The 24,044-nt window shown below is 35.9% G+C and overlaps 1 protein-coding gene and 1 long non-coding RNA gene across 8 annotated transcripts; one reads left to right on the top strand and one right to left on the bottom strand.

Moving 5' to 3' along the window:
* Positions 1-2,699: 2,699 nt before the first annotated feature.
* Positions 2,700-3,088, top strand: LOC129579237 (uncharacterized). Its single transcript, XR_008689211.1, has 3 exons — positions 2,700-2,743; positions 2,808-2,869; positions 2,933-3,088. It is a non-coding gene; the product is annotated as an uncharacterized LOC129579237 (long non-coding RNA).
* Positions 3,089-8,063: 4,975 nt separating this feature from the next.
* On the bottom strand, positions 8,064-21,554 carry LOC129579342 (folliculin-interacting protein 2). 7 transcript variants are annotated; one of them, XM_055469363.1, is made up of 8 exons: positions 21,031-21,554; positions 16,733-17,190; positions 12,664-12,991; positions 11,673-12,590; positions 11,397-11,584; positions 9,163-11,317; positions 8,953-9,080; positions 8,064-8,870 (listed from the first exon to the last, which is right to left on the bottom strand). In XM_055469363.1, the coding sequence occupies exons 2-8, from the start codon at positions 16,837-16,839 to the stop codon at positions 8,525-8,527; spliced, it is 4,170 nt and encodes a 1,389-aa protein (XP_055325338.1). In that variant the 5' UTR covers positions 16,840-17,190; positions 21,031-21,554; the 3' UTR covers positions 8,064-8,524. The 7 variants fall into 7 exon arrangements, with proteins under 7 accessions (XP_055325338.1, XP_055325339.1, XP_055325336.1 ...); XM_055469364.1 differs by having other exon boundaries at positions 20,717-21,552; XM_055469361.1 differs by having other exon boundaries at positions 20,854-21,542.
* Positions 21,555-24,044: the final 2,490 nt, after the last annotated feature.

Raw genomic sequence — 24,044 nt, 5'->3', positions numbered from 1 at the left:
TTTCAAACGTAATCCAAACGGACAACCTCTAATGATGAACAAAGTGTACCAGAAAATAAAACAAATGGATTATATTTTGAGCCCATACACCACATGGAAGATAAAACTTATAGGCAGTGTGGAGAATTTTGAAAAGTTGAAAGAATTTGAGAAAATCGATTTAGATTTAGAACTTTCAGGCCGAGGACAATGTATCCAACACGAATCACTTACACCCGAAATTTGCGACAGAGAATTCCATTTTAGTTTGAAAAATATATCCCCAATATGAATCAACTAGAAATTAATCAACTACTTAAAAGAAATTGGCTAGGCTTTATTTATGCCCATTTATATTTTCAACTGTAAAAGCTCAAAAATATTATAACAATTTTTAATAAAAACAATGGAAATCTTTCATCTTGACTTATCGTAATTAATGCTATATGATTTTTAACTCATAAAATTGGCTAAAAAAAAGTTATCCATCATATGACCACGATTGGATTAGTCATTCAAAATACCTAATTGATATAATTCCTAAATCACATTTGCTTTTGAATTTACTTCATTCGATCAACAATTTATCGGTCCACTGAGTTTTCAAACCTTGCTCAGTTTGAAATAGTAGGCATTTGAATATTTTGAATGGTTGCTATGTACATGGTAGAAATTGCTTTCATTTATAAATTAACTTCGAATCGACACATAGATTCTCTGTCTATTCTATATTCGGCATTGCTTATGCTATTGCAAGTTCCCGCAGCTCCTCAGCTATTTTGAAATCACGTGTAATCAGCCACATAACTCCAGGACAAGGCGTTTATAAATTCATGGTGTCTGTACCAGAGCGGTCAACGAGCGCTCGTTCGTTCGTTCGTATGCGAACATGTTCGTTTGTTCGTTCGTTCGTTCGTAGAATCTACGAACATGTTCGTTCGTTCGTTCGTTCGTTCGTTCGTAGAATCTACGAACATGTTCGTTTGTTCGTTCGTTCGTTCGTAGGTAAAATTTCTTTTTTTTTTTCAAACATAAAATTTTCTTATTTCTTAAAAAAATATAGGAATGATCCTATGTACTCAATAATACTGTAAGCACTGTAATACTGTAATTTTCAAGTTGTGAACATTATCTTCGCACAAAAAATTGAACGAATATTTTTTTGAGTTTCCACTTGCACAATTGAATGCATAAAACTAATTAAAAACATCTTCACTCAACAAAAAACATCGCTGAAAATCTTACTTTCACTCATTGTGGTTTGTGTGTCCGCTGGCGAGAATAGAATGATATGATAATTAGCTGGACATGAACGTGGAAGTTGTAAAATGATGAAGGTAATGCATACAGAGAGAGAGAGAGTGAGAGAGATAAAAATGACATAGACAGCAAAGTTCATCTCTTTTTGTCATTTATGGTGTGCAATTCAGAGAGACTTGTTGCAGTGATGATTTAAATCACATGGACGTTCAAACAGTGTGTGTTTTACGCACTGTGTTAAATCGCCACGTGCAAAACAGTTATACGTTTAGACAATGTTTTGTTCTGTGATCGTACAACACACACAGTTCGAGCGACAACGTGCTTCATGATATCACAGCAACAAGACGAATCTGAAATGTGCACACCATACTTGGCAAAAAGAGATGAACACTGTCTTTGTCACTTTTTTCTATCTCTCTCTCTCCGTATGCATCACTTTCTTCGTTTCACAACATTTGAAACCAGCATTATTATTGCTTATTGCATTATTATGCATCCAATTGTGCAAGTGGAAACTCAAAAAAATATTCGTTCAATTTTTTGTGCGAAAATAATGTTCACAACTTGAAAATTACAGTATTACAGTGCTTACAGTATTATTGAGTACATAGGATTATTCCTATATTTTTTTAAGAAATAAGAAAATTTTATGTTTGAAAAAAAAAATGAAATTTTACCTACGAACGAACGAACAAACGAACATGTTCGCAGATTCTACGAACGAACGAACGAACGAACGAACATGTTCGTAGATTCTACGAACGAACGAACGAACGAACGAACATGTTCGTAGATTCTACGAACGAACGAACAAACGAACATGTTCGCATACGAACGAACGAACGAGCGCTCGTTGACCGCTCTGGTCTGTGCAGAACTATAAAAGACATATCTGCGGAGGAGCTATAATAAACAACCGAAACGTTCTAACCGCTGCAACGTGTATTAACAACATCAAACAGGGGGATATTTCCATCTTCGCTGGAAATGATAATCTGGATGGAAAAGGAGAACGATTCAAAGTCGAAAAGATTTTTAAAAAAAATGCATCTGACCCGGAATTCATAAAAGACAATATCGCTATTTTGCGTACCTCGAATACAATCGAAACAACAGCCTATATTGGATACATTTCTCTCCCAGAAAATAATGACGCTATACAAGGAGGAACTGGCGCTCGTATATGTGGATGGGGAAAGTCTTCGGTGAGTACTTTCTATGTTATATTTGATTTATTTTTTTCCTACCTATTTATATTACAATGGTTACTAAGCTTGTTTTTTGTTATAATAAGAAAAGCTTGCTTTGGCTATCTGGCAGTATTTTTCTATATTTACATATTTACAGATAAAGGGTAAACCGATATCTAACACGATGCATTGTGCTGATGGTAGAGTTATAAACGTAGCAGAGTATCAATATGTTCTACCGAACGTTGATGATTCAAACCTTTGTGTGAAAACTATCGACTCGAATCAAGGCCCTTGTGAACTTGATGCAGGTATGTTTCAATTATTTAAAATTTCCCTTCCTTATGTTATACATATATAAATATTTCTCGTAAGGTGTTCCAATGTTCAATACACTTAACGAAACACTAATCGGGATAGCGACACCAATTTTATCGGTAAAAATGATTCAATAGTACTTTATTTCGGCTCAATACATATAATATTTCATTTCATTTCAGTGTGAAAAAGATGAGTTGGACGTATACACCTACGTGCCTGCGCATAAAGAATGGATAGAGGAGAACGCCACTGCTGGAACATTCTTTGTTTCAAATCATCAGATTTTGTGGCTATTGATTTCGTTCTATTACTTATTTGAGTTATTATTGCTGTAATTTTTTCAGTAATTTCACAAATATGGGTCAATAAAGCAAACAATTGAAATATTACATGTCATTAAATCAATAATGCATTTTTTTGATCTTCAATCTGAAAAAATTCTATTCACTTTTTTATATTTATAGACTGGAGGAGATCCAATATCTGATACTATGCATTGTACTGACAGTTTTACGTTAAACGTGACAGTGTGCCAAAAGCATCTACCTAACGTTGATACTTCAAATCTTTGTGCGAAGACTTTCAAATCGGAAGTAGGCCCTTGTGAACTTGATGCAGGTATGCTTCAAATGAATAACAATTCGTTTAACATATTGTATAGTCACACATTAAAATGTATTCGCTAGGAGGGCCACTGTCTATTACACATAACCGAACACTCGTCGGGATAGCAACTCCATCTCTATCGGTAATTATATTTGAATTCTTTTTTCGGATTTTCACTAATAATATTCCATTACAGTGTGAAAAAGACGAGATAGATGTATACACGCGTGTGTTTGCGTATAAAGAGTGGATCGAAGAGAATGCTGGAACAACTTTTGCTTTAAATCATCAGATTTTCTGCCTGTTGGTTTTCATTATCTTATTTATTTAAATTACGATTGCTGTTATTCTTGTGCAATTTCAAAGCAATGATCCAATATTTCAACAAATAAAATATTACCTATTATTGATTAAAAATAACGTATTTTCTGATGTTCATAACGAGAGCTTGAAAAATCATACACTAAAACAATAGACCTTGACATATCGTGCTTATGTTGTTTATTCATATTCTATCTTTCATGAGCTACATAATCATCGAATCATAGCCAATTTTTTGATTTTCAATAATACAGGTAATGCACCAAATGTGGTTTAGATTTTAATTCAATTCAACTCGTTTCAATCGATTTGTTATCTGAATTCAAATTCAGTTGATAGCTTGGCAGAGAAAAATCAATTTAAAAACAAATAATAGATGAAAGTCTCCGAAATGAATAACTCGAGGAAAACAAAGAAAAATAATTAAAAATTGAATTACTTTCAATCAAAATGTAAATGAAATGGAATTTTTCATGGAAAATCTAGGTTCGATTTCGAAATTTAATGAACACGGTCGAATTTAAGTTCAAAATTAATGTTCCTCATGCTTCATATATTGCACATTCTTATTTATGTTTATCGCGAATCGAATCACTCAATTACATTTCACCAAATTCTGCTGCAGAAATTCTACATTTGAATCATAACACAAATTCGTTAATTTTGGACTTCATTCGATTCATTTTTTTTTATTCAAAAGTGTGTATGATTTCTCAATATTTACTTAAATTGCGTTCTTGTGAAGTTTTCACGCGTAATTGATAAACAAAACCAATATTTTGAATAGTTATCAACAGCAAAATGGTATTTCAAACACCGCACTTCTTATCAATTGTACGGAAAATATTCAAAAACTAGGTTGATTGAGTTTTTCAATTATTTTATTAAATTAACAGCCGAAATGAAAGTAATTTGTCACGAAAATCTTTCTTTCCCCCCCAAATTAGTAATTTAAATAGAATTATTTAGTTCGATGCAATAAATTACATCATCGAATAATGACAAAAAAAACTAATCGAAAAATTCAATTTTATCTCAATACAATAAACTAATTCAAATTTCAATTACTGGATCATCTCTCAAAAATAATGATTTCATCTTATCTCCTCCCGTCACGTAGGTGCACCTGGTTCATTGGGAAAAGGTGGTATCGGTGGGATCGGATCTAAGGCTGGGCATAATATGATTTTGGAGTATCGACAAACAATGTCCGAAGAAATGCCGACTGTTGGTGAATACTTGGATCCGAAAATCCCTTTCTGGGAACAATTGAATGATGGAAAAGTGGGAATTGATGGTCAAGATGGTTTGAATCGAGAAGGCATTAAACAGCCAGAAAATCTGCAAATTGTTGGCCCAACACGAACGATAAGCAGGTACAAATATTATGTACGAGAGAATTTGGCGAATAATATTCGTGTAAATGGTTTGCAAAAGTTTTTGGACGAATTGGATGAAGATGAAATCATTTCATCACTGCAAGATACCATGGGATTGGTTGAAGAGTTACACGATGTGGAAAGAAATTATTATCAGTTGCGAAATCAAATTTCCTTTGTTCCGTTTGTTAAGCCGCTTCTCTCACGCATTAGTGACCATATGAGAAATGTTGAATCGGATGACGAGCATAATATCGCAACATATTTGCACACCGCTGCTCAGAGCAAACTGTCTAGCATACGAAGCAATGTGAATCATGTTTTGATTATCGGTTTGTCGGACTATGTGGATGCTTTGGGTCAGAATATCGAAGAGTTGCGTGACAGTGAGAACGATGTGAACATCGTTCAGTATCATGCTGAATATAAGCAATCAATGGATTCCAAAATTGATTTCGTCCATGCATTTATCAACGATGTATTTTTACCCGAAGTAGAAAATGTGATCAAAGAAATTGAACAGCAGATATTTACATTGATAAATGCGGTAACCAATCGAGAAGATGCCACCAGGGGTGACTCGAACGAAGAAAATAAACGAAAATTAGCACATTTGTCACAATTGAATCGAATGTTGGAGCCGGTTAAGATGACCAATTCAGTGTTGGGCTTTCTTATCAAATTGGCCCGAATTATGGCAGACACTGTGTCAGATACGGATATAATTGCGAAAATTTTTGTACACGATCCACATTATCATGAAGAAGAACGATTGATTTCAATCCCTCTAAATATTGACTGACATCTCGACGAACTGAAGGACAAATTGAAGATTCGATACAGGTTCTTTGCAGAAGAATTCAGTGATATTGGCGAAGAGCTGGATGCGTACAAGGGCGAAGATGTGGATATGGTAGAGATAAAAAATAAAACTATTGAAACCAATGACACAGTAAATAATTCATTGTTGGATACATCTCTGGTAGATCCCGCAACGCTTGAATCCATTCGACAGGAACTGCTGGATTTTGTTGTGAAAAAACAGCCAAATTTAAAGGATGAAAAAGCATTTGATATGTCACGAGTGTTAAATCTCGTTGGTTTAACCGACACAACTATCGATCTTTACGAACTAATACGTGACGATCCAGAACAAGTACAGAAATTGATTGAGTCCCTCGAAACGAAACAGGCCGATTTGGAAACGTGGAAGGAAATCGAGCGAAAAGTGTATGATACGTTGGTATCCGAACTTCTCGATGTTGATAACATTGTGGCAATTTTAAAGCAGAGTCTGGAGGAAAAGTGGGAAATTGATCTTGATATCGGCAAATGGAATATCCAAAGTGGATTATTAGAAGTCAAAGCGTTATTCCGTAAACAGAAATCAATCGTCGACAGAAATAATTGTACAGCGAAGCATTGAAAGAGTAATTGAAGGGTTGTCGGTGATTGTTGATGTTTATGATCGCATCGAATCATATTCAGTCAATTCCAAACTGGATGCAGTCTTGGGTAAAGTAATTACCAACTTAACCATCGGCACAGAATCGGCAGATGTCAATGATACAATTACAATGTTGAAACAAATGATACAATCCAATCTGATACTCGAGCAATATGAAATGGCGATGCAATCAATTTCCATTTGGTGGTATTCTGATGAAAACATTCGCACTACCCACGGATCTGTTATACAATGACACCGATACAATTGCAGAAAAAGCTGGCAAACAAGTTAATGATTTGAACGATCAGATTACTAGCTTACAAATTTCCATTGGAAAATATGATCGGGAAATTTTCCGAAATGTTGAATTCAGTAGCAGTAGCACCAGTGCTGCAAGTCCCTTTTATGTGTGGAAAAACAATGAAATCAAAGCTGAACTGGTGGAATTGTTGCAGGGCGACGAGATTACAATTTTGGCGGACATTACGAAAAGATTCAAACAAAACGCGGTCAAATTCAATGAAATTGGCATTCATTTGAAAGTAGGAAATGATACCGTACAAAGTGAATTGGCTGAGCTTGAGAATATTGGGGTGTCAATGATAATGTTGGGACACAGTTACTATCGTTGCGGTACACGATTCTATTTCATCTCTGTTGATCACAATATTGTCATAGATTATTCCATAAAAAAGGACTCAAATGGAAAAACATTGATATCAAATGAAATTTATCAACAGATTGGCTCGTCGAATTACTTCCTCAGCCCATACGCAACATGGCGCATCAAATTGACCAACGATACGACTGATTTTGAAAAATTGAAACGATTTCAACGTAAGATCATTGACTTGGACTTTATTGGTTCTGGTCAATATTCTAGAGATGGCAAATCATTTTCCCATGAAATATGTAACGATCAATTGGACAATTTCTATCATTATGATAATACAATTGCCAGTTTAGATAGCATTGAAGAGCTTAGTATTCAAATACAAATTTAATTTAGACGATTTCGTTTATATTCAACAAAAATATAAGATAAAATTCCCTGTGGGTGCGTAAATTATTCTGAAAGTATTTTAATGTGATCCCATTGAAATTGTACTCAAGAACAAACCACTGAACAATATCTTTTTTGAAGAAAATATTCCTTGAAATTCATTTATTTCAAAAAAAAATGTAATAAATAATCTAATTTAAATACATTTTTGAATTAAAAAATATTCTAAATTAATTTGTTTTTCATTTGGACATTGATAGAGTGAAAAAAAAGAAGAGAAGAAGCTGTACTGATAGCTAGAGGTTATTGTTGTTGGAAATTGTTTTATTAACTGAATGTGTGATGTAAATGTTCCCGAATGCATTGCAGCGTCCATTTAATGGAACAAAGCAACAATGGCTTCATCGCTAACTTGCCCTTAAAATTCGAATACTTCAGCTTGTCGTGATATGTCGAATAGAATAAGAACCAACTGATACAATTGTCTTTTTCTACTGAATTCACGAACGATCAAACGAATAAGAGAAAAAGAGCAACAACAAAAATATTCATTTTTCTTCGTAAAAAACGATTTAAATGCAAAATCCAACATAGTTAACTATTTCTTTATTAAATTTTCTTGTTCCCATTTTTGTTTTGTTTGTGTTTTCGATTCAATTATTCTAAATGTTACTGTACAAAATGTTCACATTGTTCGACTTGCGAAAAATACTAAATATTGTTTGTTTCGAATTAAAGAAGATGAGAGAAATGTGTGGAATTCATTAGACAGTTATAAGCATTGCTTTCTTTAATATTATCACATAGTTTTTTTTCGTTCTTTCTTTCTTTGTTCTACAGTTTTATCCAAATAATTCATTGTCTAAATTCATCTTAGCAAATAACTCAATGTTTCAATCGTTGTTTGTTTGTTTGTTTGTTTAAAAAATAATAATAGTGAAGAATGAGTATTTTGCAATCAAATTTTCATCACAGTAATATTCACTTGCGAAGGATGTGCTTTTCGTCAAGGCTATCTGAAGCTAATACCATATTTTTTCGTAACTTGCGGCGAATGAATGGATGCGACTGACAACAACAGTGGCACATCGTTGGCCGATAAATTGAGTGCCGTTGTTACGGTATTGAGTGAACAAAATTCGGTGGCTAATAGAAATGCGGCCAATGTTTCCGATTGCAGATAGATTTCTTTGAGTTTCGATTCCAAAAATGACATGCACTGATAGGCTGATGTACCGGCTAGCCACATCGCATGCACCGTTTCCAGCATTGTTGACACAAGCTGCGACATACCAATCTGTCCGCTTAAACCGTTCGATGACAGAGCATACGTTTGTGATGATAACAATTTTACATCCCTGAAAAAGATCAAAAAAACAATTAGATTAAATTCGTTGCATAGACAAAGTCTCATCAATTTTGTGAGTAAATGCGCATTACCATTTGTCAATATTTGCTATTATGGCAACATTCTCTGTGGGTATTTGTTCAAATGTTGCACAATGTGATGCGAGCGTCAGATTCTGTTTCAAAATTGGCTCCCATTTGTGTGGCGGTGACGTGATGCCCTATGAATAACGGGAAAGGTAAACATTGAATGTCGCACAGAGGCACAGATTATTTAAATCACAGAAGGAGCACCAAACTCACCTGCAACACCATATCCGAAATGAAGTGATCGGTAATTCCAACGAACAGCGATGGAACATAACCGGGCCGTATTCGAAATTGATTTTTACTGTCATTTATAATTTCTGTCTTGGGAATTGGTAATGTGATTAGCTCAAGTGCCTTGGAATTGGTTGGTTTCTTTGCAGTTTCGCCATTTTCAATTTTGTTGTCATTTTTACTCTTCTTATCTTCGGCATCACTTAATGGTTCCACTCGTATCGAATCGACTTGAATCGACGCTGTCGCTTCCAGTTGCAATTCCGAATCATTCGCTGTGCTGTCATGTTCGATGACAGTGTCTAACTGGTTTACGGTCGGTTTGGTGGCTGGCACAGGTACAACAGGGTAAACGGCATCATCGTTGGAAAATTCCAATTCAGTAGCGTTGGATGGAGTTTGAAGGATGCGGAATGTATTGGCACAGCATTCACATTGTTCCTCCTCTTCTTGTTCGTCATGCTCTTGATTTTCTTCAGGTGCAAACATCGGCAGGAGACTGGTCGAACTGGCACCATAATTGAATGTATTTTCTTGTTCCAATTTTAGACCTTTTTCAAGAAAATCATAGCTGGTAATGTCCAAGTTTTTATTCTTCATGTAATTGGTGACGATCTGGGGATATTGCTCAAAGTTGAACTTAACTCCGGAATGTTTTTTATGTGTACAGTGCTTTTTCTTCTTCTCTGGTTTGGTGCCATTGATTTTTGGTGTTGTGTTAAGTGTGGTTGCCATGTCGTTCGAACTATGCTCACCATTTGTACGAGTAATTGCAGATTTTGAGCTGGATTCCGACTGTTCATCCACCGGTCGAACGGACGTCGATGAAGGCGCTGCCGAGTCAGAAGAATGGCTTTCATTCTTCTCGGCGCTTGGAGTTGGTGATGGTGATAGTGTTGGTGTTGGTGGCGGTGTCTTAAGACCGGACAACACTTCATTGTCACCCAATACGAAAACCACACTACCGGCCGGCTTCAAGGTTTGTTGATTACTCTTGAAATTCGTATTCAAATTTATCTCATGCACCAGCGAAGTGAGCGAATCAATTTTATTGTTGTTCTCCACTTTCAGATTGGAAATAAAATCATTTGTTCCGTTGCGTTTGATTTCGCGAAATGTTTTTGATCGTCGCAGATTGTTTGTAGTGTTTGGCTTTGTTTTGAGACTATGCGAACGTTTCAGCTCAATGTTTTTGATGTGTGCATTGTCGGTTTCGTCGACACCAAATGATTTCCACTTATCAATACTGATGCCCTCCTTGACAGTGTCTATGCTCCAAAGCAAACGCCGTGACTTATTTCCATTGTGATCATCATTTTTCGTCATCGACGTCGTTGTCTTGATAACCGCATGTTTACTTTGTTGCGTATTTTCGACTTCATTTGTTGTCATTTCGATTTTCTTCAATATAAAATCAATTGCTTCGGATGCGGTTTCATATTCGAAGCGATCGTTGTTTGGGCTCGTTACCATCAATTTAATTGTGCTATTTGTCGAGCAATTATTGACATGTCTCCGTTTCGGCTCACTCTCAGTATCGATTGTGTGATTGTTATATGCTATTTCGGGTTGTGCCAATATGAAGTTTGACGTATCGATTTGGAATTCATATGAAGTGTCATTTTTCGGTATGGGAATGGCTGAATCGTCATGGCACACAGTCGCTATATCTTTCAAACAGGTTTTGCTGCGTGACAGACCTTTTACCGGCATTTCCGGGTGCATCACCGATCGACTCATATTCGGTACGGACACCTTTTTTCGTCGACCTTTGCTACTGATCATTTCTTCGATTTCCGTTTTGTCGAGCTCTTTTGTACTTTTTACACGCTGAATTTCACCGCATCTTACAAAATATGTCAGCACACTGAGAACTTTATTTATGGTGACGGTGTGTGCACCGCATACAATTGTTTTCGCCAATCTGGATGGATTCCCAATCGAACCGTACAAATCACCGAGCTGCGCCCACAGCACATTGTACGGATGGAATTTTGATATTTCAGACATTTTCGCTTGATTTTGATGTATCGTTATCACTTGGTCATTGCTCGCTGCACTGTTTATGATCGGTGCCACTGTTGCCACCCATCCCAGGTGATTCGTCAGAATTGCCGTGAGCAATGTGCTGACAAAACTAAAATGAAGAGAGACAATGTGAAATTAGCTTTAGTTTTAATGAAAGGTAAACAGAAAATCGCATTCAGAATACATACAAATTTGTATCTTTGGTATCGGCGCTGTTGAGGAGCCAACATAGCTCGGTCATGAAATGTTTGGCCAAATTTTGCGGTCGATCAGTGTATCCGTTGCTTAACGAAAACCATACAGGCTCATTTATCCTCGGTGCTGTGAACAAATCGGTTATCCACGATGACGTAGCGAACCATGCATGCAGCATTAGCTAAAAATCGCAAGGATCGTTGAATATAAAACATATCGGTTAAATCAAGCATCAACGATCAATTCATTGACCAAGTCATTTTAAATACCTGATGGAATTTTTTCCGATTCATATATGCGGTTTCGGCAGCCGCCCGAAGCCTACAAAGCATGGATTCGAGCAATGCGATGTGTTCGGAGCAAAACAGTTGCATTTCCTCTTCGGCCGATTCACTGAAGCGAATGCAAACAGCAAGACCGATTTTCGACCGTCGTTGAGCCGTCTTCGATCTCGGTGTATAACTGGAAAAGTGTATGTGCGGTGGTTTTAGACTCTCTTTGCCGCCATTTTTCCGTCGTCGAACCATTTCCGGATTGCTTCTGCTTTCACATTGATCACTGTGCCGTCGTACCATCGACCCGGACACACTGTTTATTGAACGATCGCATTTACTTTCATCAAAGTAACCGATAAAATCATTGCCCGACAAATTATTTTCAAACGACGTTGACATATTGCGTAAAATGCGTCGCTGTAGGCATCCATCACTGCTGCGGCCATTCATTGCCGCATCCACTATTATCGCTGAATCTACACTAAGTTTGCGTGAACTAACAATGCTTGGATCGGTGCTAAACATCGAAACCACACTACTTCGATCTGAACGAAAACCGTACGATGAACCAGACATAGTGGTCCACATATCAGTTCCAGAATAACCTGAATCACAGCCACTGAATGCATAACTACTATGGTCTAATGACGATGGAACGTCCAATGGAATCGTTGCGCTAGCTTTGCTTTTTTCATCCAATTCGGCTAGTTTGTCGGTCATGCACAGCGACAACGACAACGAAAATGAATTCACCGAATTGTCATTAGATTGATTGATCGACGCATCACGATTTGTGCTATCACTTCTTTTCATATCATTTCCTGATATCCGACAAAAGCTATTCTTCGGATAAATCGGCGACAGAAATACCTGTGAACACATAATTCGCGTTGGTTCTCGAAGCCAATGTACCTGATCAAAAAATGAATTTATTAATGAATAACGTTTGGAAATGTAGAAAAAAAATGGGTTAATTCTGTCCTACCTTCAACGATGTGCCTTTGAATGACATGGCAACCGATCCAAAGACCATTTCACCGATGTTGCTGCTTTCGCATGATGTTTGATTGTATGTGTATCCGTAACCGTTACAAATTTCGATAAACGCTTCCGACGAATTCGCACCATCTTTGTCATTATTGTCATTCGAATTTGGCAGTTTTCCATTTTGACTGTTTTCTGTATTTGATTGATTCGTTTCGGCTATACTAACTTTTTGCACAGCACTCGAATCGAATAAAAGACGTCGACCGGTCCAGTCGCACTCTCGGAACAGCAGTACTCTAACTTGTTCACCCGAAAACGGGAATATACTACAAATAAACAAGGAAACGAAAGAAATTATTCCGGTGAATTTGTGGTTGCGTGTTTGAAATTTACATAATCCTTTGAATCTAAGGCAATAGTCCACTATTTCCCCTTACATAACCAACTAAAGCAAGTCAATTTGATCGAATGACGTCAAAGAACAATGTTAATTCACAAACAAAAACACAAGAAATGTGTTAGAACTTCCAAATAAATAATTCAAAGTGAAATATTTTTGTCAGCCCGAAACAAAACACTCGAGACAGAGAAAAAGAAACGAAATTCAAAATAGATATTTGTTAACAATGGCGTAGGCTGTTCTATTGTATGCTTGATATTTCATTAAGAAGAAACACACACAACCATTTTTTGTTTCTGTTTAGAAATTGAGATGAAATAATGACATTCATAAATTCTTCCTCTTCTTCTTCCCCCCTCTAAGTAAAGTGTTAATGAAATCGTAGAAACCACGTGAAAACTCATGTCACGTGAAAGTTTTGCGAAATTCATATTTTTCTCACCGTCCCTCTCTACCGCTACGGATAGAGATCCGTCTCTTTTTCGCTATTTATTTAAATTATAGCATCCTCGATAGACAACGAACGGGAGACAAAAAGAAATCTTCAAATTGAATTTGTATTGTGTGAATTAACAGTACGGCCTAAATGGTATTTTGCCGATGAATTCATTTGATTACCACTTTCAAGTAAAATGCACCGATTTATACATCGAAATCACTTGAGCGATGGGATGAATTGAGCCGACAAAATCCCATTCAGCCGGAACGGATCGTATTTACGCAGTTTAGTATGCACAAAAACGGATCGAGAGATCCAAAGTGTGTGTATTGTTGACATGAAAGCGCAAAGAAACCATTTCAAAGTAGAAACAAATGTATAAGCCTGCAAGAAACAATGCTGATAAGCGCATGTTTATTAGCGAAAAAAAATTCTATAGGCCAGCAGCAGTAGCAATAGCAATAGCAGTAGCAGCAGCAGCAGCAGCAGCGGCGGCGGTCTGATGCTTTCGGAGAAGACATTGTTATTATTATTATTGTAATGCTATCGGTCACGCTGGGCTGATATCACCGATCATGTGACATTTAATAGCCCAGAGCTCGTGAGCCGTGTTCATAAGATAAGTAATGGCCATGTTTATTCAAAAAAAAAGAGAGACGGAGAGAGCAAGAGAGGGGGATAGAAAAAAATACAAATGGTTGGAATCTGATGATTGTCTCTCCATTCAAACGAGTTTTCATCGAATCCTGTAATCTAACCGTATTTAGTAAATACTATTTACTAGCATTTGTTTTCATTGTCTATTCATAATGATTAAATACGCATTGTGTGCAAACGCCTGCGTTCAACGTTACAAAAAAATTCACATGAGCTTCTTATCATATACGATAACAGATAATCTAATTGCTTGTAAATTGTACGACCAATTTGGAAAAAAAGGAAACAAAGCGACAACAATTGGATTGATATAGCATCAATACGTTGTTTATGTAAACATATATGCTTTTTTTCATTGAAATTAGCATCGAATGTAATAAAATTTCGATAACCGTTGATATTACACTTAATAAAATATCATTTGGTTTGATATTTGTGATCAGATGTGTGTTTTTTTCTGATTGGTTATTCGCTTGAGCTGATGATGATTAGAGCACAGAATAGGACTAATCAAATGACACATAACGTCGTAGGAAGGTGAAAAGAAACGATTTTTCACTTATTCAAAGAAATCGCGTTTTCTTCCCCGTGAAACCGGTTGGTCCCCAAATACACGAAATAGCATTGAGATGCCGAATGAATCATCGGTTCATCTTTTTCGTTGTTTATTCGAAAATTAGCAGACACTCGAAAACAAAACGTACGCATATTTTAAACATGCTAAAATTAAATGTGCCACCAATTTTTTGTTGTTGTTGTTGTTCTGGTGATTTTTTTTTTCGGTGCGAGCGCAGAGCGATCACATGCTTCAAAACATCAAAAGTATCTCTCTCTCTCTCTTTCTCTCTCTCTCTCTCTCTCTCTCTCTCTCTCTTGATAGTGGCCAGATTGAGCCATGTTTTTGACGTAGTCTTCATAGTTATTGGCGAAAAATCTGTATATATTTCACACGTTTCGTTCAATCATTTTGTGCTGTGCTGGCAACTGAACCCATTGAATTGAGACGTGCAGCAGAAGAACAATTTATCTGAAATATAACTAAACGATAGGAATAGGCGATCATAATTCATTCATATTTTTATGATATTTGACGATATATTTTGCAATGCGTAACATATTGCTGCTGACTTAGTTTTGCCAACTATTAAATTTGCCTATCAAATTCGGAATGCGATCGGGCAGTGTATAAAAATGCACATCGCAAAAACCAAATTATTTACAATCTGGTGTGCCTTTTTTTCGTCATTCATTCAATGATATTTTGCGCTGATGCTCATGTATTTTACAACAGAATTCGAAGTCATGTGATTTCTGACAGCATACACACATACACATCGTCTTGCTCATAGCGTTTGATGTTGGTCTCTCGCTCTCGTTTCGGTTACACTGCCACCGTGATTGTGTGATGCGGGGATATGCGAATGTATGTAAGTCTTTTTTTTTCTGCATGTGCGATGTTTTGAATTGTTAGTATGCAAATCGAATAAGTGGCTTTCGCATGCATAGCTCAATTTTGAATACAACAACAACACACACACACACACATACGCTGTATTCAAATAAATAAATGCGGAAATCTCATAAAAGACCGCCAATGAGAATTTATCGTATTTTCGTTTGCTCAAAGAAAACAAAATGCACTTTCGATGTTGATTTACAAAATCGATGATCTTACGATTTGTGTATTCATTCCGGTTGTTATTCTACTGCCCAATGCCATAAAGAGAATCTTCTTTTTCTCTCTCGCATAATTCAGTCGATAAATCCATTCACTTAATTATAAAATTTTATTGTTCGAAGCTCACAATTGAGCAATAAAATTTACACCTGCCCGAAAATGGGCGAAACAAGAATTGGAGTCATCATCGAGCAAACGAATTTTGAAATGAGCACAGATGATTAGGCATTAAAAAGGCGATAATTGAACCGTGGAATTGTACATGGCTGTGTAATTGCATAAGACGCAAGTCGTATCAATCGAATTCTTTTGATGGCAACAACCGTGCCGAAATCTTAATGATTTCCAAATAAATCGTAATCATCGTGTCTTCAAATTTCGTTCTGATTTAATGGCATCACTTATTGTGAGCCAATTCTGATTTTCAATGGAGATCGATATTGAATGGAAAAAAGCGCAAGTGTTGTTTGTTTGCTTTTCATCTTTTGCCGCACTTAATTCTGGCGATACTGTATTTGAACAGTAGTTGAAAATGTCGCCCGATAAATGAAATTTCGACCACGAAATTATGGCATAAACCACGATAAACCATTGGCACAACTGTAGCAATTGTAAGTGGTTAAGATTACACAAATGTGTGTGTGTGATTGTTTATTATCGACGGACTATGTGTCTGTGTTTTTTGTTGTTCTTTCTCCATTTGCTTGCTGCTATTCAGATATGTCGCACATATTATTTGCACGAAAAAATTATTCGACTATTTGATTATGAAGTGCTGCAGCATGAATTTTTTTTTCCATTTCGTTTGACAGAAAAGAATATGATTTTCCAAATGAAATTGCAAAATTTAATACTAATTATCCATTATTTCGTTCATTTTTGGTGGTGTTTACCTTTCCTTTGATGCTTGATTTTGTGAAAATGGTTGTCGTTTTGTTGATTCACCATGCGATCCGCTTTTCCGTTTACTTGATTGAAAGAATTTATTAAACAATGCCATTTTATTTCGCCAAATTTCAATAAATAGTTATCGAAACTTTTCCATTCACTTCACTGCACTTGACTCTTTTATTTTCTCTTTCTTTTGATTTCGATTTTTTCTCCTTCTTCTTCTTCTTCTTCTTCTTTCGATTATTTCTTCGTGTTCAGTTCTTTCAATCAAAAATTCACAAGCGTACAATTTAACACAATCATTTTCTGTTTGGCCGTTTTGCTCAAATGAAGTCTTTTGAGTCACTTTAATATCGTAGCAACAGCCATATTATGTGATGAATTCTCTGCGGACGTTTTTATATCGATGAATTTGTGCCACTGCTGGTGCTCAGATGATGGCGACTTTATCACTCCCATACTAATGTAATAAAGTATTGTTAATGATCATACCTCAGAGTATCAACGCAGAAAAAAAATTTATTGTGGAATTTATTGTTTTAATTTAAGTTTGATCGTAAATGTGCATTAAGTGTTAACATTCCAAGAAGCAAATTAATTATTAAAAAAAAATGTTAAAATCCAAATTTCGATTCGTTTGCACACAATTTGTTCAATTTTCTGATTCCTGTGCCACCTTTAATTCCGGTTAAGTTTATTTTTGTTCCATTTTTTTTTTCACTTTCGTTGTGGAAAAACGTTTTTCAAGCAATTCAATAGCGATTGGTACCGGCCATTTGGAAAATGAGTAGAAATGTACGAGCAGAGAGCACAATCGGCGTCTAGCCATCAAATAAATTTTATCAGTAACTGCAACGAGTGTGAAATCGCTTGTATTTTATTTCTCTTTCTCCTCTCTTCTCTATGTCGTTTGTATTCATCGAATATTGTGTATGTGCGTTATTGGCAGTTGACGCGTTTTACAGGAAGAATTAATACACCGAATCGAAACGAATAAACCGTCATACCGTGTGTAAATATGGCTGAAATGCCTGGAATTCCTTTTAATGACGAACATGCATTATTATTATTATTTGCATTGATCGTCGCATGTTTTTGGTGCGTTTCGTTTTTGTTTTTTCTTTTTGTTCTTTTCTTTTGAAAAATTCGCTTTTTGTTTCATTCACCTCGTGGTAGGTAATGGGTAATAAAAAAGTGAATGAATGAAATCGAAGGGGCAAAGACCCATCATAATTTAATGTACACCATCACACGGAGTACCTTTTGAAACAAAACACATACGCACATATGCATTAGTCAATGGGATTTGCAATTCAAATCCATGGTGCATTGCTCATGCATAATAAAACCTTTTTGACTGCAAAAAAGTGCGTTTAAAACGTTTTTTTGTTGTTAATGTACATATTAAAATGATTCGGCGTCACCGCCCCAAATAGATTATTATGTGTATCATAAGCCGACTTTTTTCTATCATACAAACTGATTTGCTTTTTTATCTATCAAGCTTAGAAAATTATAGTGTTCAATTGCTGGTCGCAAAGATACATACATTTTCGAAAGAAAGAACCGAACAAATTGGTACCATATATCACAGTTAAACGATACATAATTTGTACTTGCACTCGAATGGAAACTTTTTGTTTATCAATTTAATGGTATTTTCGAATTTTTATGATCGGCTTCTTTTCGGATTTATGAATGATGAATGGTGTGTGCGTGTGTTTCTTTCTTTTTGCATTTGGGAACAGAAAAGTATGCACCAATAGACACAATCGTTGATATGATTATTGCAGGTCGTGCGCGCCAGCCACACAACAACAAGATATGTAAATTAACAATTTCGCACAGACACACACATATTCACACCAGCGACATAGACACGCTGAGTTTGACTAGTATTCGAAAGTCACGTGTTCGACGATTGAAGCAAAGCAACAAAAAAAACATATGTATATATATATTATATGAGTATTAAGCCACTCATAGAAGATGAAATGAGACGCAACGCGGCCGGTAATCAGTGGCGGTGAATGGGACAGCGTGCACAGAGAACGAAACACTCTAAAGAAAAGAAAAAAGCAAATCAAGTCATATGACTTTATTTCACTATAATGCCGCTTCATACGTACAACAAATATAAATAAAAATGTTTATATACATTTAAGAAAGAAAAAAAAGCGTATGGCAGAAGCACGATACACAAATCTAGGTATACGCAATCGACCATTTCAATATGTAGCTATATTTCACTGTATCGAGATAAATGCTTGTGCTCGGTGTTGTTGTAGTGCTAGTTTTTTTAGGTCGTTCATTGCGCGCATTGATTCTACTCATTCGCTGTTTGTTGTTGCTATTCACGTTTTTTTTCTTCTTCAACTGCTGTTGCGGCTGCCGTTGCTTTTTGGAATTGTCTTTGTGTATCTGTTATGTTATACTGTATTTTCTTGTACATATATACGATAAACTAAATGCAAACAAACTGATTAGAGACCCCATGCGAACATTCGCAACTTTTTTTTTAAACAAATCCAATGGATTTGCTGCAGAATGCGGGAAACATTGTCATGACAGAGGCCAAATTCAAATGCTGATAAATTAAAATAGTTTTGGAAATTTTTGAATCGTTCATTTTTTCGTCTCTCGTGTTCATTGTTCGAGATGAGAGCAATGAGACCCTCAGTTGCCAGTACAAAACAGCTTAGTATGAATAGCGTTCAATTTTGTCGTGTTTCTCTATTTTTTTTATGTGTATTTAAGGATGCATTGAACTCTGCAGTGCAACGAGTGGGCTTAACTCTATGACGCATATATTGCAAAATCATCTAAAGCATTCCATTTAAGCCTAAATCCACTTTCGATCATCGGTGATGCTTTGATGCAGGAGAATTGCATCTGTTTCGATTTTTTCTCGGTTTCTTTCCTCAACAAATGATAAAAAGTTGTTTTGATGGCTATGGCAACACAGCTGAACGAAAGAAGAGATTATTGTAAAAATGAGACATTCGTTGAGCAGAATCGACGCACACCCCTTCAATTCGGCTGTAATGTGTCGTCATTGGGCCATGTTATATGAGCACCGATGAAAACGAGAGGAGAAGAGAAGAGAAGAGAAGTAATGCTGTCGTCAAACAAAATGAAAATCAACACGATGTGATATTTTTAGCATGTTGTATTTTTGAACCATTCATAAAACTAAGTTGCTTTTTTATGGATATCATGTACATTGAGTCTAATGACATCAGGACGCCGCAAAAACAAAACAATCAAGATTTGTACACCCGACAATATCAGTTGGATGTGTCGCATACTCTATCGCCCGATCTCACTCACTCTCGCAATCACTCTCCATCTCATACATTGCAATGGCATCAATTTAAAATATTCCTTTCTGTCGTCAATTGATTACATGCTGGTTGGCTATATTGTTGTCGCCAATTTGCCAAAGCAGCGCAATTTCATTTGACGACAATCATATCACATACGAACTTTCGATCCGATCAAAGTGTGTGTGTGTGTTTCTTCAAGATGGGTTGCCCCTGGTCTTTTCTTTTTTCATTCCTTTTCCACTTAATGCGCGATCCCTATTGATTCGAATTCACAGAATTCGTCATCACACAAATAATATTGATGATGCAAATGACTTCAATTGGCACATAAATGTCTCAAATGATTTGCACTCATTTTGCACTGTTCTTGTTTCGATCATCAAGTAATCTGTGTTTGACGAGGGGGACGACGAAATGACTTGATGACACAGACGCAACACAAATTGTTTGAATAGTTTCTTTTTAAATGGACGAAACCGAAGAAAAAAAGAAACAATCAGCGAAAAAAAAACGAAGATGTGTTACTCTATCTACACAAATGGCCGGATTCAATGGAGAACTCTATTGTTAAATGGCAGAAAAAAGCGATGAATTTTTGTCAATTGAAATCATGACGCACACACGTTCACACACCAGAAGAGAAAAAAGGAAGAAACCAACCCGAAAAAGAGAAGAAAAAACGACGCATTTGAACGTCTGCATTGAAACGATTCGCACATTGGATTTGAGTAAACAAACTGGATCGTTTTGTACTTATTATAATGCACATATAATATTTGAAACATACTTGGACGTACGCATGCTTAGTTATGTCCCGTCATAAAATACGGTATGTGGTTTTGCGCAAGCTCAAGCGACAATATTGCATCGAAAATCACATCAACACATATTAATGAACACAATGGTAATATTTTTGCCGTCATTTTTTCCTCTTGTGTATTCACATTTAACTAGCTATTGTTTTCAACACTAACATTTTTGCCATTTTTTGATCGCATTGCTGCAGCTGCAATGCATCGAAAATATCACTTTAAATACGATTCTGTACACCGATTTTTTTTTCTCTGGTTTTTCTTTTCACTACGTTTTTCTTCAGGTTCTCTCTGTCTCGCTCTCCTCTCAAAAACTCTTGTTGACAATTTTCCACTTTATTGTTTGACTTGGCTGTTGTCGTTGTTGTTGTTGTTGTTGTTGCTTTGGGCGAATTGCAATTCAATCGCAACGCGACACCTTTGGAGTAAATGGTATAAACAAGTGTAGTTGCCAACCAGCAAACACTCAATGAACTAAAAATGAAAACAACTCGCAAGCGAAAAGAAAACACATATTCACCGTGTGAGACAGAGAGCGCAAAAATAATCTCAAAACCGAAACAGATCGTAAAATAGACGGTGATTTTAATTATTGTGTGTTACGGTTGTGTGCGTACGTGCGCGCGCGCGGTAAATATTGTGATAGTTTCAAGTTCGTTTGACTTAAACGAAGCAAGCGTCAATACAAATGAAACGATTGAAACATTTTGGTGTTGCCATCGTTCACTTCACTTGAGTGGAACCATTTGGAGTTGATCTGCGTGCGAATTGCACGTTTGGATTTTTTTTCCTTGCACAATTTGAAATTTGGTTCAAATTTACGATAATAAAGTATGCAAAATGGTCATAAAAATAATTTTGCACCTTTTTCAGAGTATGTACTAGAGTATGAGAGTAACTTGCTCATATGATCGCTTTAACTGTCAAATCAGCGTTGTATGTGTATTTATGCTGTAGCATATGCGAAACGGTCGATTCTCTTTGTATACATATGACAGTTTGTAAGGACCTACGACAACTACATATCTTCATATATATATATATATATTCACTCCAGCTGTGATACGAGGTTTGTTTATATTCTTTTCGCTATTTGACAACAGTCTGTGATGATATAACCCACTTTTTATCGTCGGTTTATTTTATTCCATTTTTTGGTTCAACTATTTTAGTTTGCAACTCTACTGAACATTGAATCAATGATGAGTCGCTGTATTTGGGCTAAATTAAATACTTTGAAAAACACATAGCAATTAATGATATTCATATAAGAATGTTATACTTTCGCATAACTTTAAATTTTCCGCTCACATCAATTGTAAGATCGAATCAAGATGGATTGACGAAAATCTGTGACGAACTAATATGCAACAATTTCGATGATTTTTATTGTTGGCATTCAATTTGGTTGCATTAAAATGACATCAAACCAAACCGTGACGAAAACCGTTGACGAAAACATATGATAAAAGTCAACACACCCAATCTGTACTTGTCAATAAAATTTTAATCTCCGTATTGTAGATCAGGGCCAAACAAAAATTGTATTTTCACAATTTTTTTTTACTGTGATAAAAAACGACGGATACTATTTCATATAAAAAAAATTCTTCTCTTTGAAATCATACCATATTGTTATATGTTTCAAATGGCGAATCAATCCGATTAAATTAAATTGATCTGGTTTATTCAGAGATGTTTATCATATGTAGCATGTTTGGTTGACATTGCCCTTGGACTTCACATCAAGCAAGACTATACCTACTGTTCGCAATGATGATTTTAGATGAATGGGCTATCGATTGATTGCATCTGCTGTAAGTCGTATTTTATTCACATGCTTTATTTTGATTGGGAAAATCACTGATACTCATGATCTAGATGGTATTGTTAATTAAAGAGGTATTGCTGATGTAATATGGCCGATATGCATGCGATATACAGTAGTCTTTTCTTCAGAAACAGTTTTTTTTTTGAAATGCTAATTAATTGATGTTTGAATAAATATACTATATATAATGTAAAGAGTCATCACATTTGTCAAAAGCAAATAAACAAGTGAAGAAGTTCTTGGACATTTCTGCATCTGACCAATAAAATAGTAGTGTCAAAAATGGGCACTGTGAAGAGAAAGTATTTGAAAATAATGTGTCTGTGCATTTCGATATCGATCGTTTGCGCAGCAGAACAGCCTAAAACAAATTCATCTTCCAACGGCAGTGACACACTTACCTTTTTCGAAGAGATAACAAGTTTAGGAACTGAATATTTTCAATCGCGAAATAACACCAAATTCATTCCAATGGTCGAATCATTGTTGTACCGAATAAAAGAAAATGCAAAAAATCACGATGAATTTGCTGATGACAAAAAATTGCTGAGATATTTGTACACAGCTGCATTGAGTGAATTGTTTGCGATGCGAGGTTATTATACCATAATATCGTGCGCAGATATCGTTGGATACATGAATCAATCGCAGGAACATCTTCTTGATATGCAGCAAAGACCAGTCGATTTGATGCTTTATATAGGCTATGACATAAAATATAAAAGCGATATGGATTATGAAATAAAAAACGTGACGTCTACCGTGATGAAGACTCTAGGTCGTATTATTAGTCAGTTTGTAAGTTCAACGATTGAAGGCAGAGCTTTGATTGCAGATATTTGGAGGAAATTTGATCAGACGAATTGAGTGTGGTTAATCAGAAAATATCAACGGTAAGAACGGAAATTGAAGAAAGCAATGTCATTTTTGAACACCATCTAGTCGATACTAAGCGTAACGAGTTGAAAGCATTTATTGTGGATAAAAGGACGATTTTAGAACGCCACAATCATGGGACAAATCCGAAGATATCAGAGCAAATACAAATACTAAAGTATGCGGAAATGCTTTGCGAATTGACTGTAGCTTCTTCAAGCATTTACGATCATCTTCGAAATGACGAGACAAAAATGGAATTCTTCTCTAAGCTATTTAATGCAATGAAGAATGAATCGACGGTATGGAAGGAGATTGAGGCACGAGTATATGGTTTGATGCTACAACATTTGCGTGAAATTAAAGACACTCGCGATGAGATTTTTGAAAACATTGATCACCACAAGCACACTGAACTCAACATAAGCAAATGGCGCATTCAGAATTTAATGGACGGATTGAAAATGAC

This window comes from Sitodiplosis mosellana, unplaced genomic scaffold (assembly GCF_009176505.1).
Source record: "Sitodiplosis mosellana isolate CC-2019 unplaced genomic scaffold, AAFC_SMos_1.0 Smas_scaffold_6226, whole genome shotgun sequence".
In the NCBI taxonomy this organism is placed as follows: Eukaryota; Metazoa; Arthropoda; class Insecta; order Diptera; family Cecidomyiidae; genus Sitodiplosis; species Sitodiplosis mosellana.
This window is presented reverse-complemented; position numbering and strand designations above follow the sequence as displayed.

Excerpts from the sequence above, each read along its gene's own strand:
- LOC129579342 (XM_055469363.1), bottom strand. The coding sequence starts at position 16,839 with ATGGCATTGTTTAATAAATTCTTTCAATCAAGTAAACGGAAAAGCGGA. Across the intron at positions 12,591-12,663 it reads TCAAAGGCACATCGTTGAAG|GTACATTGGCTTCGAGAACC; the intron begins GTAGGACAGAAT and ends TTTTTTGATCAG. Across the intron at positions 9,081-9,162 it reads TTTCGGATATGGTGTTGCAG|GGCATCACGTCACCGCCACA; the intron begins GTGAGTTTGGTG and ends CGTTATTCATAG.